The sequence below is a fragment of the Moschus berezovskii genome, chromosome 23 (assembly GCF_049115385.1).
Source record: "Moschus berezovskii isolate FMDL1 chromosome 23, NW_MosBer_1.0, whole genome shotgun sequence".
Classification (NCBI taxonomy): domain Eukaryota; kingdom Metazoa; phylum Chordata; class Mammalia; order Artiodactyla; family Moschidae; genus Moschus; species Moschus berezovskii.
Window position 1 is genome coordinate 41,071,280 of NC_142482.1, and position 25,171 is coordinate 41,096,450.

Here is a 25,171-nt window from a genome sequence, read left to right on the forward strand (position 1 = left end):
TTCTCCACATCATGAAAACTAAATAGATATTTCTGGTAAGTAGTGATGAATAAATAAATACATGAAAGAATATCTTCCTAATTTGTGAAGTGAGTAAGGTATATAGACCCGAGGCACCAGGAAGACCTTGAGATCTTCAGTTTGAGGTAGGGTCATGTGTTCTAAAGCCCCATTTCTACAGGACACTCCAGCTGAACTTGGTTCTTGACCACTGATTTAGCTACCCTGACTTGCTTTTTTTGGATTCAGCTCTGCTACCAGGTAAGTGTAAGCCATTCTTGCTCAGACTATGAGGGAACAGATTGCTTCTGGATTGTCGGACCCAGTCATTTCTTCCCCTAGTCGTTCCCCTCAGTGGTCTTTGTTGACATTCACCTTATGATATCTTTGAACCAACCATGGTTGATTCCAAGGGAAAAGAGCAATCTTCTGAACTTCAAACTCATGAATAAGTAAACCAGCCCATGGCCAGATGCCCTATCTTCCAATTCCATAACCACTCTCCTTCCCTGAGATTAAAAAAATGTGCTAGGGTTGAAAAAACATTGACTTATGCCCCCTTTTTGCCTTGTCTACCTCAGAGAACAATTTAAAGGCTATCTATCGCTGAAGAGTGGGCTTTTGAAGTTCTGGTTTAATTTTTTTAAACTAATGGATATAATAGAATAGAGAGTTGATGCGCATGGAGGAAGAACTTAGGAAAACTGTATAGTGACCCGGGCAAAGTCTTTGAATTTCACTGTTGCCCTCTCTACCTCCCCAAAGATATATTCACTTCAATCCATATTTACTGAGCACCTGTTTTGTGACAGGCACCTTGCTTGGTTGTAAATCCAGCAAAAGGATGAATGGCAGAAAAATGATTCAAGAATTCATAAGCAATTCATCCTTGGGAGATTACCAGAGGTCCATGAAGAATGTAGGGTCAGTAATTAATATTTAGACTGACTAAAGTAGTAATTTATACTGAGTATTTTTTCCAGTGATGCTACATATATGATCTCTTTATTATATGCTGTTCTTAACAATTACTAGATAAATAATCATGTTATGTCAATAAAATGAAAATTTAGAGAAATAAAAGAACATGCCCAGCACTATGACGTCCTCTCTTGGCCATCCACACTCCAGGACATGTCTGTGGGGCCCTATGGCTACTGGAATGTTGTACCTGGGAGCTAGAACCTGGAAAGGAACACTCCACTTGGCAAAAAGCCACAATCATGTCCTTTAGACTTGTCAGATTTAGCCTATGGAGAGAAGGAAAAAGAAACCCCTCCAAAAAAGTCTGACTCTGGGCTGTTTATTCACTCCTTCTTTAATTCACGCGTGCATTCATTGATTGATCCTTTATGTGTTCATGCAGCAAGCGGAGAAAGAAATGGCGACCCACTCCAGTATTCTTGCCTAGATAATCCTGTGGATGCAAGAGCCTGGTGGGCTGCTGTCCATAGGGGCGCACAGAGTCGGACATGACTGAAGTCACTTAGCATTGGAGAAGGAAACAGCAACCCACTCCAGTATTCTTGCCTGGAGAATCCCAGACAGAGGAGCCTGGTGGGCTGCCGTCTATGGGGTCATACAGAGTCGGACTGAAGCAACTTAGCAGCAGCAGCATGAAACAAGCCATAGATTAAGTTTCTATTAATGCTATGTACCAGAACCATCGGGTGTCAAAGAGAAATGAGAACCTGTCCTGTATTTAAGGCATCTCGGAGCGAAAGGACAGATTTTAAAATGCAAACCCATAATTACACCTAAGCAGGAAGCACCAAGAAACTTTGAGGTTGCTCTGGAGGCATCTGCAGGTATGCTAGAATGAAAAGCGAAGCTGTAGAAAAAATACATATATGTTAATTTTTATTTTTTCTCTTTCGAAGGGCAAGCTGGAAATCCAGTTTTCTTTTGCATGTGTCGGAAGTAAAGGCAAAATCAAAACCGCCAGAGGAAACCATTTTCTCAGATCACGATCCTGCCCTTCCCCAAACATCAAGGGAAAGAAATACGGGAAGAAGGCTCAGGGGAAACAACCAGGGAAGGTCTCCCCTCCCAACAACCTCCCACAACCTTCCACCCTTGAGTTTAGCTTCTCTATCGCCCTTCGCCTTAAAAGTGCCAGATTTTCCATCGCTCTTTAAAAAAAAAAAAGCCCCCGTAAATTAAAAAAGAAGAAAAAATCTATTAGGAAGAAGAGCAGAGCTTTCGGTTAAAGTGGCACGTTTCATTTTTAATTGTTTTTTATACATCTCTGTTGCTTAAAAAAATGAATAAAAAGCACAAGGATAGAATAATTTTAAATGAAGTACAGTCTATAAAAATTTTGGATCACTATGCTGTGTACCTGAAACGAACATTATAAATCAACTATACCTCAATGGAAAAGGAAAAAAAAAAAGAAAGCACAAAGAGATATCAGATGGACAGTGTATCAAGTCAACAATAAGAGTGGTTCCATGGTGTAATGGTTAGCACTCTGGACTCTGAATCCAGCGATCCGAGTTCAAATCTCGGTGGAACCTTCCTTCTTTCTTTCCTTTTCACATTCCAGTTCCTTAGCAGAGTGGACCAAGCTATTTTCAGTTTCTGCACTTTTAATTTTTGATCGGTTCTGCCAGTGAGAAAGGGCGTGAGACTACGATCCCAATAGCCCGCGAGCTCAGGACAGTCTGTAATCACCGAGTCTGTGTACATGTCTTTCCGTTCCCATCAGGCTCCTTTTAATGCCAGCACGCCCCTAGGTTAATGAGCATTTGGTGAAAAGCGCCTTTCATGACAAATCAGAGCACAGAGAATAGCAGGATCCATGATAAGTAGCAACGGAAAAGGAAGGGGTCTGACCTCATCAGGGGGGGTCAATCGTTAGGGCTGAAACGGGGTAAGGTAGAAAGAAGACCGAATGCAATGGCTGAGAAAGTGCTTGTGATCAGTATAGGAAAAAAGTCTGTCAGAAGTGGGATTCGAACCCACGCCCCCATTCGGGGACCAGAAACCTCTATCAGAGGAAGCTTGTTCCAGCTTGAGTCTGGCGCCTTAGACCACTCGGCCATCCTGACAGGTTGACTATTTCGGGTAAACAAATAAAACCTTCAGATTCGCTGGACGTGCATTCCTCAAGAGCTGTTATATTCTTATGTAGTTTAAGGTTTCTCCGGAAAAATGGAAATCCTTGTAAATTAACTAAACCTTATTTCTCAGTAGACTCAGCAACTTCACTGAACCTCTCAATCCCGGGTATGGTTTGACGTTTCTTTTCTCTGCTTCCCTCTACCGTTCCCTGTAACCCCAGGATGTTGAAACTACTGACGCGGGACCGATCCCCGACTGGACAACAGCGAATTAACTCCCTTTACCCATTCCCAGAAAGGACACAGAGCGCGGGCTCTATTCCCTTGAAGGTACCTGGCAAACCAACCAAACTGGCGGGAATTCAACGGGGAAGTAGTGATGGAGCCCATGTAGACCTGGGGAGAAAGTTAGCATAGACCAGAAAGGGGCAAGGTGAGTGGGTTTTACAGACCTTGAGCATGAAGACTGGATGTGGATGTGAGTTTCAGAAAGCAGTAACTAAAAACAGGGAGTAGTAACCAAAAAGAAAAAAAAAGTTGATAAAGTGGAATCCATCAAACCTAAAAACTATGGTTCATAAAACTTTCTCGGCTCCATCTCATGGTAGCAGCAGTAGCCACGGCTCAGTCACCGACTCGCAGTTCTTTGTCGTCGGCCAATAGCTACACACACTGGAGGTGACAGGCCAGGAGTTGTGGTTGTTTAGTCTCTAAGTCATATCTGACTCTTTGTGACTGCATGGACCAGCACGCCAGCCTCCTTTGTCCATGGGATCTTCGAGGCAAGAATTCACATCTTCTGCATTGGCAGGCCAGGAGACGGTCACCCATCTAAGTTCATGTAGCCTCCCTCAAGGACATCACTCAGGTCGTGCTCCCTGGCAGGGATGACCCTAGAGGATGAGGCTACCCTGGTCCAGTGTGGGGTGAAGGCTCTGAGGACCCAACAAGTAGCTGGTCACATGCTTAGAGGTGAAATCCATGGTCCCTGGCTGATGCTGGGTCAGAATCCCAAGGTGGCCAAACAGGAGAAAAAGAAGATGGGTTGGGCCAAGAGGTATATGCAGCATAACTAGAGCTTTGTCAATATTATGCCCACCTTTGGCAAGAAGAAAGGCCCCAAGGCCAACTCTCAGTCCTTTGTAATCCTGGCTTTCTCTAATAAAGCCACTTAACCCAGTCAAAAAACAAAACACACCATTAGAAAAGTGAGCACAGAGGAAAGGCTGTGTGAGAACCAGAAGAAGGTGACTGCCTGCAAGCCAAGGAGAGGGACCTTAGGAGAACTCGCCCCTGCTCACACCTTGACCTTGGACTTCTACTCTCCAGAAAATATACTGTAAAAATTAATTTCTGTTGTTTGAACCACACAGGCTGATGTTTTGTTACAGAAACCAGAGCACACTAATACAAACATCTTCCATGCTAGCTGAAGACTCTTAAGAGTCCAAGACAGAGGATGTCAGTCCTCTGTAGGCCAGGCCCAGCATCAGGTAGAGTCATTCTGCTATACTCTGTGGGTCAGAGCATTCTAGGCAAGTCCAGATTCAAAACAAGAATAGAACTGCACCTCTCAATGATACAATATCACTATGCATATGGAGAGGAAAGAAACTGATGGTGACCCCCTTGGAGGTAGCTAACCATCCCTGCCCCCACCTAGCCCCAGTGGCCTGTGAGCTTAATAAGGGCAGGAAGCAGAGGGTATTTACCAGTTGTTCAATGAAATCCCCCAAAGTCTTGCTGCTTGAAAAAAATGGGTCAGATTAGCTTTCTTCCCCAATGTCTCCAAAGATTTTATCCTCAGGAAATGGAAGACAGTTAAATTTGGGGAAGCTAATTGCCAATTCAAAAAGAAATCATATTTAGAGAATTCCCTGGTGGTCCAGTGGTTAGGACTTGATGTTTTCAATGCCAGGTCTGGGAACCAAGATCCCACAAGCTGCACATAAGGGCATGGCAAAAAAAAAAAAAAAATGCATAAAGGAATCACATTTTTCAGTACCGGCATTACCTGAGTATGCTTTGAATTCTCCTATCCTATATCTTGTCTTTGATTGCTCTTTAATCTAGGACCCTTCACACTGCTTGTTAAAAACAATAACCTATACCAGGGAATGTTGTTAAAAGAACTAAATGACAGCGATACTGGTATTTGATTTTTTTTTTTTTTAATTGTCTAGCAGATACCTGGGACAGCTAGAGAGGACACATATTCTAATGGTTAGAACTTACTCTCCGGAGCTGGTCTACCCAGATTCCAGTCCTGGCTCTGCCATTCACTGACTCTGTGACCATAGACAATTTAGTTAACAATTTCCCCAGCCATAAAATGAAGATCATGATACTAGCATCACCTTGCAGGATCTAGAAAGATTTTGTGCTTTAATGAACAGAATGCAATATATAATAACTTCTTAATAGGTACTTATTAAATGAAAAACTCATCTCTCCTTCCCCAACAACCTGGAAGAATAAGAGGAAGAATTGGTACAAATCAATTATTCTTAAAAAATTTCCTGAATTTTTCCCCTCTCCTCCTATTCTCAGTTCTCCTTTAGATCCAAAGTAATCCATTCTGAGAGTTTTCCCTGTGGGTTCTCTTTTGGTGGGGTTGCTGGGAGATGGTCAGAAAACCTCAAAGCCACACTTGTTGAAAAGGAGAACTTCTGTCTCTTTCCAAAGTGCAAGCAAATCCCTCTTTCTTCTTTTCTAAGTTTTTATTGGAGTATAGTTGCTTTACAATGTTGTGTTATTTTCTCCTGTATAGCAAAGTGAATCAGCTGTACATGTTCACATGTCCTCTCTTTTTTTTATTTCCTTTCCATTTAGATCACCACAGAGTATTGAGTTTCCTGTGTTATACAGTAGGTTCTCACTAATTATCTATTTTCTACATAGAATCAATGGTGTATATATGTCAATCCCAATCTTCCAATTCATCTTCTACCCCCAAATCCCTCTCTTTTATCAAATGTCTTGTTCTCCTCTCTGTTTCCTGCATACTTCTACACACCTCTTTATTGCTCTGTCTTAAGATGCCTCTCTCCTCCTTGCCTGTTTCACCTTCATTTTCATTAGAAATAACTGAAGAGAATGGCACTGAGTATCTCATTCTTTTCTGGCCTACCTGCCCATTCCTCTGTTCCTATCAGCTCTTATTGTACTAATGTCCTCTTGTGTCACTATTGCATTAGTCTCTAGATGGGTCCTCCTAGTTGGTATTGTCTTACTATGACCTGCACCATCAATTTGTCATTCCTGTGTTCGCAAAGCATCAATGGAACCTCCTCCCTCCTCCCAGATTCAGAGTGTGTCCTCCACAAGCAATTTTATCACCATTGCTTTCTTTTCATGACTTTATCTAACCAAATTTATCAGTACTGTCTGTCCTAATTTTCTGCCACATATTCACCCTAACCATTCCAAATCAAATTCTCTTACAGTTTGCCAATACCCTCCCAGTAGTTTACTTATTAATGCTCTTACCCACTCAATGGACATGAGTTTGAGTGAACTCCGGGAGTTGGTGATGGACAGGGAGTCCTAGCGTGCTGTGATTCATGGGGTCACAAAGAGTCGGACACGATTGAGCGACTGAACTGAACTGAACTACAGGAAAAAGAACTGATGCTTTTTAATTGTGGTGCTGAGGAAGACTCTTGAGAGTCCCTTGGACAGCAAGGAGATCAAACCAGTCAATCCTAAAGGAAATCAATCCTGAATATTCACTGGAAAGACTGATGCTGAAGCTGAAGCTCCAATACTTCAGCCACTTGATGCAGAAAAGCTGACTCATTGGAAGAGACCTGATGCTGGGCAAGATTGAGGGCAGGACAAGGGGGCAAGAGAGGATGAGATGGTTGAATGGCATCACCGACTCAATGGACATGAATCTGAGCAAACTCCAAGAGATACTGAAGGAAAGGGAAACCAGGTGTGCTGAAGTCCATGGCGTTGAAGAGTCAGACATGACTTAGAAACTGAAGAACAACTGTGATAAAGATAAGAAGTATGCATAGAATGTGACCCTGGAATCATTAAGTTAATTTTTAGTAAATATTGAAATCCTTTCATATACAAGGCGTAACAGCAATCCAGGAGGTCTGGAGAGGTCTCTGTTCTCACAGAGTTAAAGTATCTGATCTCAGTTTCTTTGAAGCATTGTGTAAACAGGTTAGAGAAAAAGAGTATAAACAGGGAAACTGGTGGAATAGGTCACATTCAACCACTGACTGACTCATTTTAAAAAGATTTGTAAACTGACATTGTTGAAATCACTTAGTTCAAAATATAATATTGGAAATTAAACACACGCAAGGCTGTCCAAATTCAACTAAATTTAGAGGATGAAAGACAATATCGAGAAATAGCAAAGGAAAACAGGAAACACCAAAGTAGGGATGGGCGAACAACGCAAAAATTTTGTAAGTTTGTTGGAAATGAAAACAGCCTGTGTTACCCACAGGATTATCATTCCTCCTATACGTCGGAAAGCAAGCTTGTTTAGGTTCCATTCAATACAGCTCTATGCAGTAGGTATTTTATTAATGAGCAAGAATGTTTAAGTTCTATTCAGTACAGTTCTAGGCAGTGGGTATTTTATTTTAATGGTAAACCTCCTTAGGGTTAAAAAAGCAAAAGTTGTACGGAAGTCTCCCTCTTCGCTGGGGTATAATTACTCCCATTTCACCAGAGAGGCAACTGAAGCTCAGCACAGTAGGAAGTAGCAGAACTGGGCTTGCCTGTTTCTGTCACAGAAATGTTTTCATCTAATAATTAAGCCTTTCTTTTACGAAACAGAACTGCGAGCGCCTGTCAATGGGGCTGTTTGATAAAGTTCCTCACAGACTGGGTGGGGCTCAGCCGGCTACCCTCAGCCCTCTGGCCTACCCGGGAAGCCAGATGTCTCTTTTTCCCACACCAACACAAAGCTAGCTTTCTCTCGCCGCGGCAGAGGCCTGGGCACCAGAGAGGAAACACAACAAAAGACCCGGTATCCAGGCCCAAGGCCTAAGGCTCGGCGGGGGCGCCCGGAGCGTGCAGGCAGGGTTCAGCCTGACCCCGCCGCACCCTGCGGACACCGCCAGCCTCTAGGACCCATAGCCAAGGAGCTTCAGCCCGCGCGTTCCGCCCGCGACGGCGGCAGCAAGGCCTCCCGGGTTCCCAGTGAAAGAAACCGTCCAGGCCTGAGGCCGGAATCTCCAGCCTCACTCTGGAAGTCCGGCCCAAGCCCCGCCCCGGGACCGCCCCTTCCGCTCGCGCAGGGGTGGGGTCTGCACGGCCGCTGGGATCAGCTCCGACGCGGCCACGTTGTCCTGAGCGTTTTGAGCGCCCGACTCCGGGAGTCCGATCGGCGGCGATCTTGCTGTCCTTTCGCATAGCTACTGGGCGCGGTGGGGCCGCGGTATCGCCACACTCCGTCCGCCGGGCGCAGCGGCTCAGGGAGCGGCCCGGCCACCCCGTGGTTCCAGCGCGCGGGCGCGTCTGGGATCTGCCCGGGAGGCGTCAGCCCGGCTGGCCTTTCCGCACCGCCCAGAAACAGCGGACGGGAGGGAGCGCAGTCGAGTTGGGCTCCGCGTTGGGCTGGGCACCGGGGCCCATGCCCGTTCGCCCCCGCGGGCCCGCGCCATGGCCTCCGGGAGCGTGGCCGAGTGCTTACAGCAGGAGACCACTTGCCCCGTGTGCCTGCAGTACTTTGTGGAGCCCATGATGCTCGACTGCGGCCACAACATCTGTTGCGCCTGCCTCGCCCGCTGCTGGGGCGCGGCGGAGACCAATGTGTCGTGCCCGCAGTGCCGGGAGACCTTCCCGCAGCGGCACATGCGGCCCAACCGGCACCTGGCCAACGTGACCCAGCTGGTGAAGCAGTTGCGCACCGAGCGGCCGTCGGGGCCCGGAGGCGAGATGGGCGTGTGCGAGAAACACCGCGAGCCCCTGAAGCTGTACTGCGAGGAGGACCAGATGCCCATCTGCGTGGTGTGCGACCGCTCCCGCGAGCACCGCGGCCACAGCGTGCTGCCGCTCGAGGAGGCGGTGGAGGGCTTCAAGGTGAGGGCCGGGCGCGCGGGCCGGGGAGGGGCCGGAGCGCGAGTCGGACAAAGGGAGGAGAGAGCCAAAGGGGCTTCCTTTTTTCCGCCTAGAAAATGGCTGAGCCGGACGTGTGGTTCACAGCCGTCATTTCCTCTGTCCGCTCCAGAGCCTCGGCACTCAGATTTGGGAGGAAAACCTGTAGCTGGTGATGAAGCCAGAAGTCTCCCCACCCTCACTGCGTTACGTGCCTCTGTGTTTACCCTCTCACGGGCACATTATACGTGACGGCCCGTGGAGACCCCTCTTGACTGTATATAAGATATCTGTAAAACCACGTACGCAGCGACAAGCTTCAGAGACGCTCGCATTCCTGTTGGCTCCTAGATGATCTCAGACAAAACACAGTCGGACGTTGCCTGGCTGTATTCACATCAAATAGATGCCCATCACTTCTCCTTTCCCCCAGCACTTCTCTGTGCTCCGTCCTCTTCTAGAACCTCCCGGAAAAGAACAAGTTCCTTACTGCCTAAGTCATTTAACCACTCTGAGACTCATAGGAGATAAGACTTATGAAGACTGAGCGAAATAAAATGCTGTGTGGATCCCCTTGTGAACCAGCGGATTGGCACAGCTCAACAATAACATGGAAATAAAGTATTAAATATAAAACAATTGTAAGACAACATTCAAGGTGTGCACATAATCTGTGTTTGAGGACTGCAAGAACATGCACACAATTATGTACATGTGTAAATGTGAGTATGTTCATGCAAAGTTATTCACTGAACATTTATGGTGCTTTAAAAAATACCATTTTACTCACACTGAACACTCTAGTAGGTTGAGAAGGTGGTGTTGGCTCATGTCACACCAGGGGAAAATAGGAAAAGTTAAGTCCTTTTCTCTTCGTACCCGTCCCTGAAAGCTTGACAACTAAAGCCTTCTAGTCCATTCACCTTTCTACTAAGCCATGAGGTATCCTTCCAAAGGCAGGTCGGTGATCCACCATTTAAGATACAAACTACCAAAGGAGAGGTGTGGTGCCACGGTGATGGCAGTGTGGTCCAAGGACAGGCTGTCACCAAGAACTTGGGATCATGAATGTGGGTTGCACAGGTGATAAGCAGAAGAGTCACACTGGTGCTAAGGCCTGCCTTATCTTGAACTGTACACCTGTTTTTGCTTTTTCAGGAGCAAATCCAGAACCAGCTGGACCACCTAAAAAGAGTGAAAGACTTAAAGAAGAGGCGAAGGGCACAGGGAGAGCAGGCGCGAGCTGAACTCTTGGTGAGGTTCCTGGGAATTCACAGATAATATCAGTTCTGCTGGTCACTCTCTTATATTGTAAGACTTGTAAACTTCCCTTAACCTTGTGCAGTCAGATCACCCAGAACTTATAGGTACGGGTGGAACAACCTTACATGGCAGTTGGGAATTCACCTGGAGAACCAAGGGATTCCCACATTTGAGGGGAAAAGGATGGAATAGTCGACTTTAAAACCCCTGGAGATCTGGCCTGCTGCTGCTGCTAAGTCGCTTCAGTCGTGTCCGACTCTGTGAGACCCCATAGACAGCAGCCCACCAGGCTCCCCTGTCCCTGGGATTCTCCAGGCAAGAACACTGGAGTGGGTTGCCATTTCCTTCTCCAATGCATGAAAGTGAAAAGTGAAAGTGAAGTCGCTCAGTCATGTCTGACTCTTTGCGACCTAGCAAAAGTTTAATCTGCTAGCTTTGTGCAGATCAGGGTTGATCCAGGTGAAATTCTTGGGCATTGGTTAGCGGCCTTTTTTGTTCTGCAAACAGATGCTGACAGTGGCTTTCCATAAACTTGACTGTTGCTTCTTGCTGGAATGTTCTTTTTCTTGGCAATGATTCTACTCTGAACTTTTCTCTTTTTTCCCTTCTCCTAGTTTCCCAAGGCCTTTGTGGTAGGGATGCTTGGGGGAGAGGGTGGTTGTTCTGGAAAAAATAGTCCCTTACCTTTCTGTAAAGGACTCAGTTCAGTTCAGTTCATCAGTTCAGTTGCTCAGTCGTGTCCGACTCTTTGCGACCCCATGAATCACAGCACGCCAGGCCTCCCTGTCCATCACCAACTCCCGGAGTTCACTCAGACTCATGTCCATCGAGTCGGTGATGCCATCCAGCCATCTCATTCTCTGTCGTCCCCTTCTCCTCCTGCCCCCAATCCCTCCCAGCATCAGAGTCTTTTCCAGTGAATCAACTCTTCGCATGAGGTGGCCAAAGTATTGGACTTTCAGCTTTAGCATCAGTCCTTTCAATGAGCACCCAGGATTGATCTCCTTTAGAATGGACTGGTTGGATCTCCTTGTAGGACTAGAGAGTAAATATTTTTGGTTTTGTGGCCCATATCTCTATCACAACCAGTCAGCTCCCTTGTTGTAGCTCAAAAGCAGCTAAAGACAACATTTAAATGAGTGGATCTGTTTCCCGATAAAATTTTACTCCAAGGGAGTAAACATGAGAGTTTGCTGACACTTTATTCCAAAATAAGTTTCTATGGAGTCCCTCAGTGGGACAAGCGATGGAGAAGGAAGGACAGATAACCTTTGGCAAAGAAACTGTGCCAGTAGAGAATTATGCTCAAAGCCAGTGAGACAGAAGGCCAGATAGAGGGAATGGATTACGTATGAAAGGTTTAAGGAAACTAATCAAGGTTATTATGTGAGGATTGTTGTAGAAGTTTTGCTTGTATGTTCCAAACCATCCTCCACAGGGCACCCATCTGATCATGTGACTTCTCTGACAGTCTTTCATGGCTCCCACTTGCAGTAGAGTCCTGCCAGGCTTCTCATCTCTTACTTTATCTAACATCTTCACGAGCACTCATGTGCTCCAGCCAGAGCCCATCATTTGCCTTTCCACTCTTTGGTCCATGGCATTTCTTCTGCCTGGAAAGCTCTCCCGTTCTTTGACCACAAAGTGAACTTCTAGTCATCCTTCACGACTCTTTGTGAACACTGCTTCTGGGAACTGTATCAACTTCTACTGAATGCTGTCACCCTACTTTTGCTTATCTAGCCATGATGACATGTATCACATGAACCTGACTCTCATTTGACTGAGTTCCTTGAGAGCTGAGACTGTGGCTTTTTTTTTTTTTTTTAGACTGTCTTGATTATCACTGGGGTAATTCAGTTCTCTGCCATTGTATATCCAGTCAATAAAGACTGGAAAAAAATAAGTGAGTGAGCAAGATGCTTGTTTTAGTATACTGGGATGAAGTAATGAGGTCTTGGGGTAGACAGACGAGGGAGAAATGTGAAGGGCTCTAGAAACAGCCTTTCCTTTCTTCACTGCCCTTCCCTGTGGTCTACACAGAGCCTGACCCAGATGGAGAGGGAGAAGATTGTTTGGGAGTTTGAGCAGCTGTATCACTCCTTGAAGGAACATGAGTATCGTCTTTTGGCCCGTCTCGAGGAACTAGACTTGGCCATCTACAACAGTATCAATGGTGCCATCACTCAGTTCTCTTGCAACATCTCCCACCTCAGCAACCTGATCGCCCAGCTGGAAGAGAAGCAGCAGCAACCCACCAGGGAGCTCCTGCAGGTAAGACTGCAAGCCCCCTGCCAAGACAGCTCCTGCTCTGCCAAGCAGTATCCAGGGCCCCCCACTCCCTTGTTGAAACCCTGACTGTAGCAAGGGCATGTTGGAAGGGAAATGTACAATAGAGGCCCTGGTTGGCACAACTTGGGTCAGTCAGTTGCACTGTGTCATGGAAAGGTCGAAAGGAAGACCTGTCCTGCTCAAGCCAGTCCTGCACTGATAAGTGGTCTGATCACAGGCAAGACTCTTGACTTCTCTGGGCCTCAGTGAACTCAGTTGCTCATGTAATGAGGAATTTGGCCCACATGTCATTTAAAGATTCTCCTCACCCCAGTATCCTATAATCATAACATGTCTGTGCGCACTATGACAACCACAAAATAACAAGTACCACAAGAAGTGGTCAGCCCAAGTGGTCTTGGGATTTAATCTTGGTTGCATGGGTGATAAAGCTGCAGTAGACCCAGCTCAGCAAGACCACAGGAAATGAGCTGATTGTTTGTCTGTTGTTTGTTTGTTCAGTGCATATGAATTTTCTGTTCTGGGTCAAGCACTGGAATTAAGTGGATAAATAAGCTCTCCTGAAATTTAAATTCTGATGTTGAGATCATATGATAAGGAAGTGAACAAACAAGTATCATCAGTGTTGCCATTAAAAAAGGACTGATGGGTTTAGGGTCAGGAAACTATGGCCCACTACCTGTGCTGTGTGTCCTGCAAGCTCATTGTGCTTTTTAGTTTTGAATAGTTGGGGAAGAAAAATCAGAAGAACACTTGTTATTTTGTGATATGTGGAATTGCATAAAATTCAAGCTTCATTGTCCATACATTTTTATTAGAACATAGCCATGTCCATTTATTTATTTTGGATTATCTGTTCCACCAGAGTTGAGTACTTGTGCCAGGGACTGTATGGCCTTTTTCTTAGAAAAAGTTCACCAACTCCTACTTCAGATTAAAAAGAGAAGGTTTAATCTTGAGCCTTAATGAACACCAATATTTAATTGCCAGAAAGAGAAGGAAGAGCTTGCAGGGGGAACAGTTTACCAGAGAGGCAATATGTGATCAGGAAAGAAGAATGTTTCTGGAAGGAGGGAGTGGACAACAGAGTGTAATGCAGTTGAGGTGAAATAATATGAAGGCTGAGATCCATTTGGTTTAAAAACATGAGCATCCTTGATAAACTGTGTAGAGCTGCCCAAGTGGAGCAGTCTGGGCAGGAGCCACGTGAGGAGAAGTTGTAGTGACAGAGTGAATGGAAGCTGAGAGAGTAAATGACTATTTCAATAAATAAGGCTGTGAAAGAAATATAAAGAAAATACTTGGAGATGAGGTAGAATTGTGGGGCTTTATGGGGAGAGGATGCTTAAAGAAATCAGTTAAACATATCTTTAAAAAAAATGTGGAGAGGGGCGTCTGTTGTAAAGATTCAGGTGAAGAAAATTTACTGAGCCTGTAAGGATGAACTCATCTCTGATGTGCTGTTTCTGAGAAGGCACAAGGAAGGGTAACTGAAGCATGGAGGAGGGTTTTAACTTTGAAATAACCTCTGTTGTATAAGAAGAAAGGAGGGTGGGCACAGGTAGATGCAGCAGGTTGTGAGGTTTGGTGGCAAAAACGTCTTGGCTTCTATCCTCTTTTGAAGTTGGAAAGCAGCACTATCTGCTGCCATTGAACAGGGGTTAGAGAAAATAATGAGTTTGAGGATTGTGGGAAAGTTCTGAAATTATTGTTTCAGAGTATGGGAAAGCAAATTGGTTTGCAAGACGTTACTTGGTCAGTGAACGTCAGTTTATATCAGAATTTGTCTGTCCAGTTGTGTGACTTTTTCCCATCCCGGCTTTGCTTTCTCTGATTGTAACTGTTCTGGTTCCAGGCCTAGGGAAAGCCGGTAGTTGGGTTCATCCAGGATTAGGGCTTTGCAAGATGTGAGGGGTTTCTTTTTTTTGTTTTTGGCCTTGCCACACTATTTGTAGGATCTTAGTTCCTTGACCAGGAATTGAACCTTGGCCCACGGCAGTGAAAGCACAAAGTCCTAACCACTGAACCAGTCAGGGAACTCCCCCTGTTCTGGCTTTTTTATTATGATAAAAAATATATAACATAAATTAACCGTCTTAACCATTCAAAGTGTACAACTTGGAACATTTAGTAAACTTAATGTTATGCAACCATCACAACTGTATAGTTCCAGAACACACTCATCATCTCAGAAGGAGACCTCGTACCCATTAAGCAGTCACTCATCCCTTTCTACCCAGTGGCAACCATGGGTTTTTCTTATTTTTTTAAGGTATTTGTGAGAATATTTCTGAACACATGGACCGTGAAATCAAAACTGGATGATAAAGAAAAGTAGAGAAAGAAGAGGGCAAGTTGTGGACTCCATGGGGGAGAGTGGTCATGGTAGAAGTCATTTGAAAAGTAAACTGAATCTTAATGTGGAGAACAAGAGCATTCCCACTAAGGTCAGGAACAGGGCAAGATGGCCGCTGTTGTCTAACAGTATTTTTAAAGTATGAACACACACACACACACACAGAGGAATGTTATGCAACTATAAAAAGAGAAAAAGGAAGATACCTATGATATAACTGATATAGAGGAGTTTCTATAATGTATTGGGAAGTGAAAAAAATCAAAGCACAAAATATAGATTATGCTTTTTGTGTAAGAAGAGATAATTAGAAAATACATGTATCTGCAAGAATTTGCAAGGGAAACACTGGATTGACAAACCAGATAATGGGGAGAATGGGATGAGAAGCGATAGGAAAAAAGTGACAGATTCTCTGACCAAGTCTCAGATTTTTTGAGCACTAAAATAATTAAGAATAGTGATGAGTTATAACCCATTGAATAAAGTAGGAATTGATGGGTCCATACTAATAATAAATAAGGGAAAATTCTTCCTTCTAGTAGACTGTCGACTAAGTAATGTACAAGGAATTTTGAGGCAAGAAAATGAACATTTGGCAGCTATCATAGTGAAAGGTAATTTAGACAATAATTATCTACAGGTGTTAAATCTGAGGGGGAGTTCAGTAAGGGCTGGAATATTAATTTCAAAGTGTCACTTTGAGATTACTTTTTAACTACAAAAGGAAAAATAGTAGCTATAACATACCACCAATAAAGGGAAAGTGAATATCAAGTATCTGTAGAAGGAGACACAATGTAAGCTTGAATTTAATCATGGGGCAATACCTGGGAAACCCAAGTGGAGAGATATTTTTAAAATAATTAGCCTGTATTTAGGCAATATGCAGATGACACCACCCTTATGGCAGAAAGTGAAGAGGAACTAAAAAGCCTCTTGATGAAAGTGAAAGAGGAGAGTGAAAAGGTTGGCTTGAAGTTCAACATTCAGAAAACAAAGATCATGGCATCTGGTCCCATCACTTCATGGGAGATAGATGGGGAAACAGTGGAAACAGTGTCAGAGTTTGTTTTTTTGGGCTCCAAAATCACTGTGGATGCTCATTGCAGCCATGAAATTAAAAGACGCTTATTCCTTGGAAGGAAAGTTATGACCAACCTGCTGCTGCTGCTAAGTCACTTCAGTCGTGTCCGACTCTGTGTGACCCCATAGACGGAAGCCCACCAGGCTCCCCCGTCCCTGGGATTCTCCAGGCAAGAACACTGGAGTGAGTTGCCATTTCCTTTTCCAATGCGTGAAAGTGAAGTCGCTCAGTCGTGTCCAACCCCTAGCGACCCCATGGACTGCAGCCCACCAGGCTCCTCCATCCATGGGATTTTCCAGGCAAGAGTACTGGAGTGGCTTGCCATGACCAACCTAGATAGTATATTAAAAAGCAGAGACATTACTTTGCCAACAAAGGTCCATCTAGTCAAGGCTATAGTTTTTCCCGTGGTCATATATGGATGTGAGAGTTGGACTGTGAAGAAAGCTGATTGCCGAAGAATTGATGCTTTTGAACTGTGGTGCTGGAGAAGACTCTTGAGAGTCCCTTGGACTGCAAGGAGATCCAACCAGTCCATTCTAAAGGAGATCAATCCTGGGTGTTCATTGGAAGGTCTGATGCTAAACCTGAAACTCCAATACTTTGGCCACCTCATACGATGAGTTGACTCACTGGAAAAGACTCTGATGCTGGGAAGGATTGGGGGTAGGAGGAGAAGGGGACGACAGAGAATGAGATGGCTGGATGGCATCACCGACTCGATGGACATGAGTGAAGTCCGGGAGTTGGTGATGGACAGGGAGGCCTGGCGTGCTGTGATTCATGGGGTCGCAAAGAGTCGGTCATGACTGAGCGACTGAACTGAACTGAAGGCAATATCGGGGTCTTCCCTGGTAGCTCAGCGGTGAAGAATCTCCCTGCCTGTGCAGGAGACATGGGTTCGATCCCTGGGTTGGAAAGATCCCCTGGAGGAGGAAATGGCAACCCACTCCAGTACTCTTGCCTGGAGAATTCCATGGACAGGGGAGCCTGGCAGGCTACAGTCCATAGGGTCACAAAGAATCAGACATGACTGAAGCAACTTAGTGTGCACACACACACAATAATAGGTCAAAGAAAGCAAGCTAGGTAGGCAGTTGTGGTCCAAGAGTGAGATGCTTGAGTTAGTAAATTTGAAATCTTGAGATCTTTGACCAGTGTGCAGGAAGGGAATGCAGGAAGGTGCTAGGATAGCAAACAGTGTGTATCCCAGTTTCCTCTGCCCAGGTTTTACACGGTGTGTGCTCCTTGTCTCCCTGGTTTCTCCCAGGAGGGCCAGCCTGTAGTTCAGTTTCTAACAAACATCTATGAGAGAAAACTGACATTATAAATGATTTCTCATGTTTTCATTTTCCTTTCTCTTCTAGGACATCGGGGACACATTGAGCAGGTACAGTTTCCTCTTCCCCCAGTGCTCAATCAAGCCTGAGTAGACTTTCCCTCATACTTAGAAACTCTGGAAGGAGCCCAGAGCCTGAGGACATCTTACCAAATTTGACGCATATCCTGTCTGTCCCCGAACTGAGTCACTAGTGTGCAAAGAACTAGATGGACAGCAGCTCTTCTCAGTAAAACTAAGGAATTATTGACAGATAATGAGGTTGAGGAGTGAAGTAGGGGGCCCGCTTGGGAGGGTGCTGGTAGTTTATGAGGACACTTCTGTGGAGAGGGTGGAGACTTACAGGGCCTCGGGCAAAGTGCAAGGGTATTTTATAGTTTTTGTTTCAGAATCCTTTCTCTTTTGTTATCTCTGTCTTTGTTTCTGGCTCTCTTTTTTCTGTAATGGGGAAAATACAGGCCAAGAAAAGTGTGACCAGCTCAGAGTTATATAATGAGTCATGAGTTACCTGGATTCTGGCTCTTGTTTTTATTATTTCTCTACTGTATCATCAGATGGACAGTGAGGAAGGGCTACCTGGAAGTTGGAATATGACCAAGCGGGAAAAGCCCAGAATGAGCAAGAAGCCACAATTAAATTGTGTTTTCATTGTTGGATGGCAAGGACAGATGGGATAGACCTTGGGGAATATGTTTATTGTAGGAATACCTACTGAGGTAAAACCTGACTTTGAGAAAACTGAACTTTGAAGCTCAGTAAAACCCTGAAGGGTGAAAACCCTTCAGAGGAAGTGCAGCTTGATTTTGTGAGATCATGTGAGGAGGAGATGGCCTGGAAGGGCCGTGTGAATAGAATTATTGATAGAGCTGAGCTTTTTGAGGGCTGCTGAGATGGGATGGTATTGAGCTGGAACTTGTACTAGTCCCTGCCAAGTGGCCCTAACAAATACTGCCCTCACTTGCTGCTTTTACTTTTTGATGTCAGTCTAGTTCTGAACTAACACAGAGATAGATCCTTTAGATTCTAGCATTTGTGAACATTGTTTGGGTTTGACTCTGAAAAATTTTTGACTTAATCTTTGACTTGACTTAAACATAACTAAAACATTTTGCTACCATTAAAGAAATGTTCAGATAGCTAGCCCAGGGCTGGTTTGGTGGCTCCAGTGATTATCATCAGACTCTCAGGTTTCTTTCCATTTCCTCTTCTGCCATACATAAGCTACACTCCTCATTCTTACAGCCCAAGAAACTTCCTAGAATCCTAACCATCAGGAAAGAGATAAGTCACATTGCATTCCTTTTTAAGCAGACTTCTCAAATTAGTGCAAGATACTTCTTAGCTCTCATTGGCCAGAACTTAGTCACATGGTCACATTCAGACTAGGCAGGCATGAACCCATTAAAATTTGGAAGGTGAGAGAAGGGATATTGGGTGTGATTAGCAGTCAGTGTTTGGCACAGACCCTTTGAGGGGGTTGGTGGGCAACTGGATATTATCCAGAGAGTACCCGTCTTTCTGAAGATGTCATTCTTACCGTATTTGGGAACCTGAGGGTTATGGGTCATTGCCCTCCATGAATATCAAGGACTTGTTCATGGAATCTAGTGCTTTCTGGCAAGGTCAGGCCTATATTCACTTTAATTCAGTGGATCTTTCTGAGGGCATGTGCCATTTGAAAAGCCAGAAGCTAATGCTGTGGGAGAATATGAAGGTAAGATGACTCCCCTATTCTGGTCCAGAGGATCCCAGTCTAGGAAGAGAATAGGAAAAGGGCTCTACTGACTGCTATTAAAGACTGTCCACCAATCCACTGACTGGCCAGTTTAGCCCAGGCTTTGTTCTAGACCCTGAAAGAAGTTTGAGGGGGTGGGGGATTCACTCATGGATTTTTTTAAACTTAGGGCTGAAAGAATCAGGATTCCTGAACCCTGGATCACACCTCCAGATCTGCAAGAGAAAATCCACATTTTTGCTCAGAAGTGTCTGTTCTTGACTGAGAGTCTGAAGCAGTTCACAGGTAATGTGAGAAGAGGGATCTCTGAGGGTTTATGCTCTGAATAACTGTATTGCCTGAGAGGAAGTGTTTTCCAGCTAGATAATGAAATGCAAACTGAATATCTTCTTTTCTCCCCATAGAAAAAATGCAGTCAGATATGGAGAAAATCCAAGGTAAATTTATCTACTTAATGGGCTTTTGCTGTTGAAGTTTCCTGGAAAGATAAACATCTGCACCAGAGTATGGGAAAATGGGAAATGGCCGGCTTTCCCTAATATTTCACATCTTTCTTTTGGCTTTGTTAATTTGTTCAATGAATAGCCTCTTGTTTCAGTTTGAAGTCTTTTAACTAAATACACTCATTTCTCAATCTACATTAATGGAGAAAGAAAATATACAATCCAACAATTAATGCAGAATTAATTTAATTATTTAAAAATTATTTTTAATTGAGACGGAGAATCAAGAGAAACTATTCTAGCTATATTCCATTTGAGCTGGTATTTGTAGTTATAATTTATCGAGTTTCTGCTGCTTGTGGGCACTGGTACTGACCTGGAGGAGAAAGAATTGAGCATCACTGTTGAGGCAGCACCTCAAGGGCAGAAATCTGGGTAGGAACAGGGATTCAGGAGTCTGGCTACCTGGGTCCTGGGCCCACCTCTGCCACCTGAGAAGCATTCTACACTGTATCTTCCTCAAATGAAGAAGATAATAGCTCTTACTTCACAAAGCTGTAAGGATTAAATTTACTTACAATTTCTGATGCATTCTAGAATGGAGCCTTCATGTATATTTATTAAAGTGTTCTAGGTATTTAAGGGGCACTCTTCAAATACAACATCTTCTGCTCATGGTAACTTATAAGCATATAACACATATGCATGCGTGCTAAGTCACTTAGTCATATCTGACTCTGTGATCCGATGGACTGTTGCCCACCAGGCTCCTCTGTCCCTGGGGTTCTCAGGGCAAGAGTGGATTGCTATGCCCTCCTCCAGGGGATCTTCCCCACCCAGGGATTGAACCCACAGCTCCTGCACTGCAGGTGGATTCTTTACCATTGAGCCACCAGGGAAGCCATAGCACATATGGCTGTGTACAAAATGCTGAAATTCCTAGGCGGCCTGATAGAATCTGAAACCCTTATATGTACGTAATCACTTTTCATATTTAGTATACATTACAAATCCCCATAATTTTTATAATTTCTTATATGTGCTAAAACTTTATTTGCATGGCATCTTTTCAGATACATACGTTTTTCACATCTGGCAACATGGATTTAGGGAATACTCACAAGCAGAACAGGGAGAAACTCCACTTAATACCAGAAGTGGTTAGCTCAGACACGACATTCCTTGATCTGACTCTCCTTTATTTTTCCTGCTCTTCTCCTGCACTTAAGCAGCCCATTGAGAACATATCTGTGAGAATGCTTTGTCAACTGTAAATGCATTTTGCTGCAAACGGTGTAGTTTGCCCCAGCTTGGTAGTGGGTGTCACTTGAACCACACATCCCCTAGAACAGGTAGCTTATGAAAACCAAGAGTTATGTATGATGTGGACTTAGAACCATGTTTTTCCCTGCAGAGCCAGCTGGCCCACTGAGGACTGGAATCCTTAATCTTGCCTCAGTTTGACCCTATATGCTTCCAGTGTCAAGCTTGTGTTATCTTTGTGCTCAAAGTTCCCAACCCCTCTTCCCTTTGAGCTCTTGGCTGGAAGATGGAGTCTTACGCAGTATCAAGAAATTAATGCAGGACTGACAGCAGGGGTTCTAATGGAAGCCATTGCTTTATGATGACTCCTAAAGCTCCTTCTGTTGGGTAATTCCTAGAAGTACTCAGATAACTTCTGTAACTTCTTTTCTCTTTTATTTTTTTTTTTCAGAATTGAGAGAGGCCCAGTTATACTCAGGTGGGTGATAGGAGACAAAACCATTTGGAAAAAGGAGTAAAAATCCTTATCAACCTAACTTCTATTGTGAATGATTTTGGAAAGTGCCTTAATTTGAATCCTTTAGGTTATATTTTTAAAAAAGGATAATAATCACCAAAAAATTGTTATTGCTATGTGTTTATAATATTTGCTTCCTAAAATGCCTCAGATCTGAAACCGTGGACCTTTGAAATAGAAGGAAATTGAATTCAGGTGCTAGGAGGGATTATAGAGTGGAAACTATGGTTTCCAAAAATTAGAGCACTGCCGCTGCTAGTACACCAGTCCACCACTGTGCCCACCCAGCCTTGGGCAGTGTGTGGTTTACAAAAAGCATACTTCTGAAAAGATTGAGCTTGCCTCTTATTCTGAGAGCTAGGGAAAGTCTAGGAAAAATCTGGCATCATCCCTTCTCTATGTCTCAGATCTAGAGTTGAAACTCTCCCTCCCCTTAACAATCACCTTCACCTGAGGTTCACAGACTGGGTAAATCTATGATCTCAAACTCATCTGAGGTTTGTATTCACGTGACCACCTTCTATTTCATGGGATCTTCTTCATGGAAAAACAACATGTGTGTTAGTTGCTCAGTCATGTCCAACTCTTTGCGACCCCATGGACTGGGGCTCGCTGGGCTCTTCCATCCATGGGATTCTTCAAGCAAGAATACTGGAACAAGTTGCCATTTCCTTCTTCATCATGAACAGAGGGGCTCTACAAACAATGGGTCTTCTTTCATTAATGTCCCCTGGTTGTGATCCATATTTAATTCTTTCAAGATTGAATATGTTGCTTATGTCTTACATTTCCTAGTATTGTACAGCGTATAGTAGAGGGAATCAAAGAGCATAACGCACTGACCTACCCTTGGAGTTAAATGTCTGGTTGGAGGTATGAGGTCTACCCATGAGGGGATAAATGGGCAACTGTTATGAACAGATTGTTGAACCAAGAACCATGCCTCTGAGGTTCTTGGTCACCTCCACCAGTTGTCATGAGCCTTTTGTGGGAGTCAGTCAGCCTACCTGAACTACGGTTCAGAAGGATAATGTTAGGGAATCTTCCTTCTGAACAAGATATGAAGAACAAGTGAGAGAATATGTCATTGATTTTAAAACTGGAAACAACCACATGATGCATGTGGCATTATTTAGTGTCTTTACGTGACATAATGTGAATATCCATATGTTTCACAGCAGATCTGTTAATATTGGTTGTAGAGTGCTCCGCCACACCCTGTCTAATTACTGTATTCTGTGAAACTTCCAGCCCCTGAGGCTTTTGGATTAAGGGGTTGGACATACACATAAGAAAACCTTAAATTCAGCTTATAACGGATATTGTGGTTTAAAATGTGGAAAAGCAAGTGGAGGTAAAAATTTCAGTACTTCCAATATATCCTAGCTAAACAAGATAACTAGCTAATCCAAACAGTAATTTGGGGAATGTCAGCTTCAGGGTGGACTTGAATGTATAAAATATGTCTTTGCTGGAGAGCTCTTACTGTCTTCTCAGGGATAGGAGAAAAGCTGGGTGTTCAGAGTGGGCTGTCATGGTGCTCAGCTAATCCTCCTCTGCCCCTATGTTTCTCTGCAGTGGATGTGACTCTGGACCCAGACACGGCCTACCCCAGCCTGATCCTCTCTGATAACCTGCGGCAAGTGCGGTACAGTTACCTCCAGCAGGACCTGCCCGACAACCCGGAGCGGTTCAATCTGTTTCCCTGTGTCTTGGGCTCTCCGTGCTTCATCGCTGGGAGACACTATTGGGAGGTAGAGGTGGGAGATAAAGCCAAGTGGACCATAGGTGTCTGTGAAGACTCAGTGTGCAGAAAAGGTGGGGTAACCTCAGCCCCCCAGAATGGATTCTGGGCAGTGTCCTTGTGGTATGGGAAAGAATACTGGGCTCTCACCTCCCCAATGACTGCCCTCCCCCTGCGGACCCCTCTCCAGCGGGTGGGGATTTTCCTGGACTATGATGCTGGCGAGGTCTCCTTCTACAACGTGACAGAGAGGTGTCACACCTTTACTTTCTCTCATGCTACCTTCTGTGGGCCTGTCCGGCCCTACTTCAGTCTGAGTTACTCTGGAGGGAAGAGCGCAGCTCCTCTGATCATCTGCCCCATGAGTGGCATCGATGGGTTTTCTGGCCATGTTGGGAATCATGGTCATTCCATGGAGACCTCCCCTTGAGGAGGTGAACTCGGGCCAGAAAGGCTGCTGGCCGTACTCCCACCCCAGGCATGAGGCATCTTGTTGCCTTGCCACTTCCTGCCCATCACAGCTGGATGTTCTTAACCACTTTCCGTGCCCTGCAGTGCAAGACAGGATGTCTGTGTTCTCTGCCATCCCCTCCTTTCCCATGAAAATTGTGAGATGTAATAAGTTATCAAGATTGCCTAGAAATAAAAACCGGATGTCCACCTCCAGTGTTCCACACTTCTTGGTCTTACACATTACTGGAGGGGATAAAGAATATGGATAATCTTGGGTTAGGAGAGCCATTCAAATTGCTTGCACCTGGGCTCAGCCCCATATAGTGATCATGGGTATTTGCTATCATTTCTGAACTAGGGCTTCTTTCTGAGAACCCACAGCTGGACTATAAAGTCCTGTCAGCATGGATCCCTTTGTCCCAGTTTTTCCTTTGGGATTAGTACCTCTACCCCTGATTCTCAATCTGCTGTAGTTTTATTAACTCCATTAAAGAGGCCTGTATGTGTTTTGACTAGTTACAGTTATTTTACAGTAATGGTGGGAAATAGCCCCACCTCTGTCACGAGATAAAGTTCTAATCAATGTGCTCTTTGCCTCTCTCTTTTTGAGGGCTTTGTCAGCTCCCTTCATTCTAATGAAAGGTGTATCCTGGTCCTGGATGCACATCATCCGGGATTATTTTCTGCTCAGCACCACTCATATTTCCTACCTCCCCTCCCACTTCCATTTGTGGACTGATGGTCAGTCATACCCTATCCCTGGAAGGATTCTGGGGCAATATTCCAGGGGATTCATTGACTTGTCTCCATTTCTCCCTTCTATTTCAAGGGAAGGGGGAGTTTACCTTTCCAGTGTGTGTACCATCAAGGGGCTGTTCCATCCCCATGGCCATTGTATCACGAGGCATTCTGAGATCAGAAGGCCAAGGCAGATCATGTAGCACAAGCCCCCGTGATGGTTCTTAGTCATCTCTTTCTTTGGGTACATGCTCCTCTGTTTAAAAATAAAGTGAGTATGGATGTTGTTTACATTGTTGTTGTTTTCTGGGTCTTGGTAGGATTGGGTTCATAGATATTGGAGGAGGAGAGGCATGGTTAATAGTGTTGACTTCCTTTATGGGTTGAGACTCTCATTATGGTCAATATTTTACTTTCAACTGGGTGATAAAACAGTACCATGTCACTACTTTCTACTGGTGCTTGGAAAGTAGTGTTGGACTTTCACAGCCTCCAGCTTTGTATTGGCTAATCCTGTCACTTCTCTGGGAAAGTGTTCTCTCAAGTCCTTATTATAACTGACAGTGGGGTATGCAGCAATGCTTGGTATAGATCAGAGCACCCAGAGCTTGCTTCCCACCTCAGAAGCAGCAGCCTAAGCCCTTAGGGTCATGGAAGTCACCACATTCTAAGGAGGAAAAATACGCTGAGAGGACAGCTCATTTCCAGGAGGTTTTCGATCTGTTCTGCTTTTGGACATGACCTCAAGATGACAAGATTTTGTGGTCTTAGTCTTGTACCCAACATTGTGGTTCATGGCTGAAGATCATG

General features: G+C 44.6%; 1 protein-coding gene and 2 non-coding genes across 3 annotated transcripts; 2 read left to right on the forward strand and 1 right to left on the reverse strand.

Moving 5' to 3' along the window:
• Window positions 1-2,447: 2,447 nt before the first annotated feature.
• Window positions 2,448-2,519, forward strand: TRNAQ-CUG (transfer RNA glutamine (anticodon CUG)). Its single transcript has one exon. It is a non-coding gene; the product is annotated as a tRNA-Gln (tRNA).
• Window positions 2,520-2,942: 423 nt separating this feature from the next.
• Window positions 2,943-3,053, reverse strand: TRNAL-CAA (transfer RNA leucine (anticodon CAA)). Its single transcript has 2 exons — window positions 3,016-3,053; window positions 2,943-2,988 (listed from the first exon to the last, which is right to left on the reverse strand). It is a non-coding gene; the product is annotated as a tRNA-Leu (tRNA).
• A 5,345-nt stretch (window positions 3,054-8,398) lies between these two features.
• Window positions 8,399-25,065, forward strand: TRIM27 (tripartite motif containing 27). The gene is made up of 8 exons (XM_055407154.2): window positions 8,399-9,116; window positions 10,290-10,385; window positions 12,438-12,668; window positions 17,497-17,519; window positions 19,373-19,488; window positions 19,608-19,640; window positions 21,361-21,387; window positions 23,005-25,065. Exons 1-8 carry the CDS (start codon window positions 8,697-8,699, stop codon window positions 23,598-23,600), a joined length of 1,542 nt encoding a protein of 513 aa, XP_055263129.1. The 5' UTR covers window positions 8,399-8,696; the 3' UTR covers window positions 23,601-25,065.
• The last annotated feature ends 106 nt before the right edge of the window (window positions 25,066-25,171 follow it).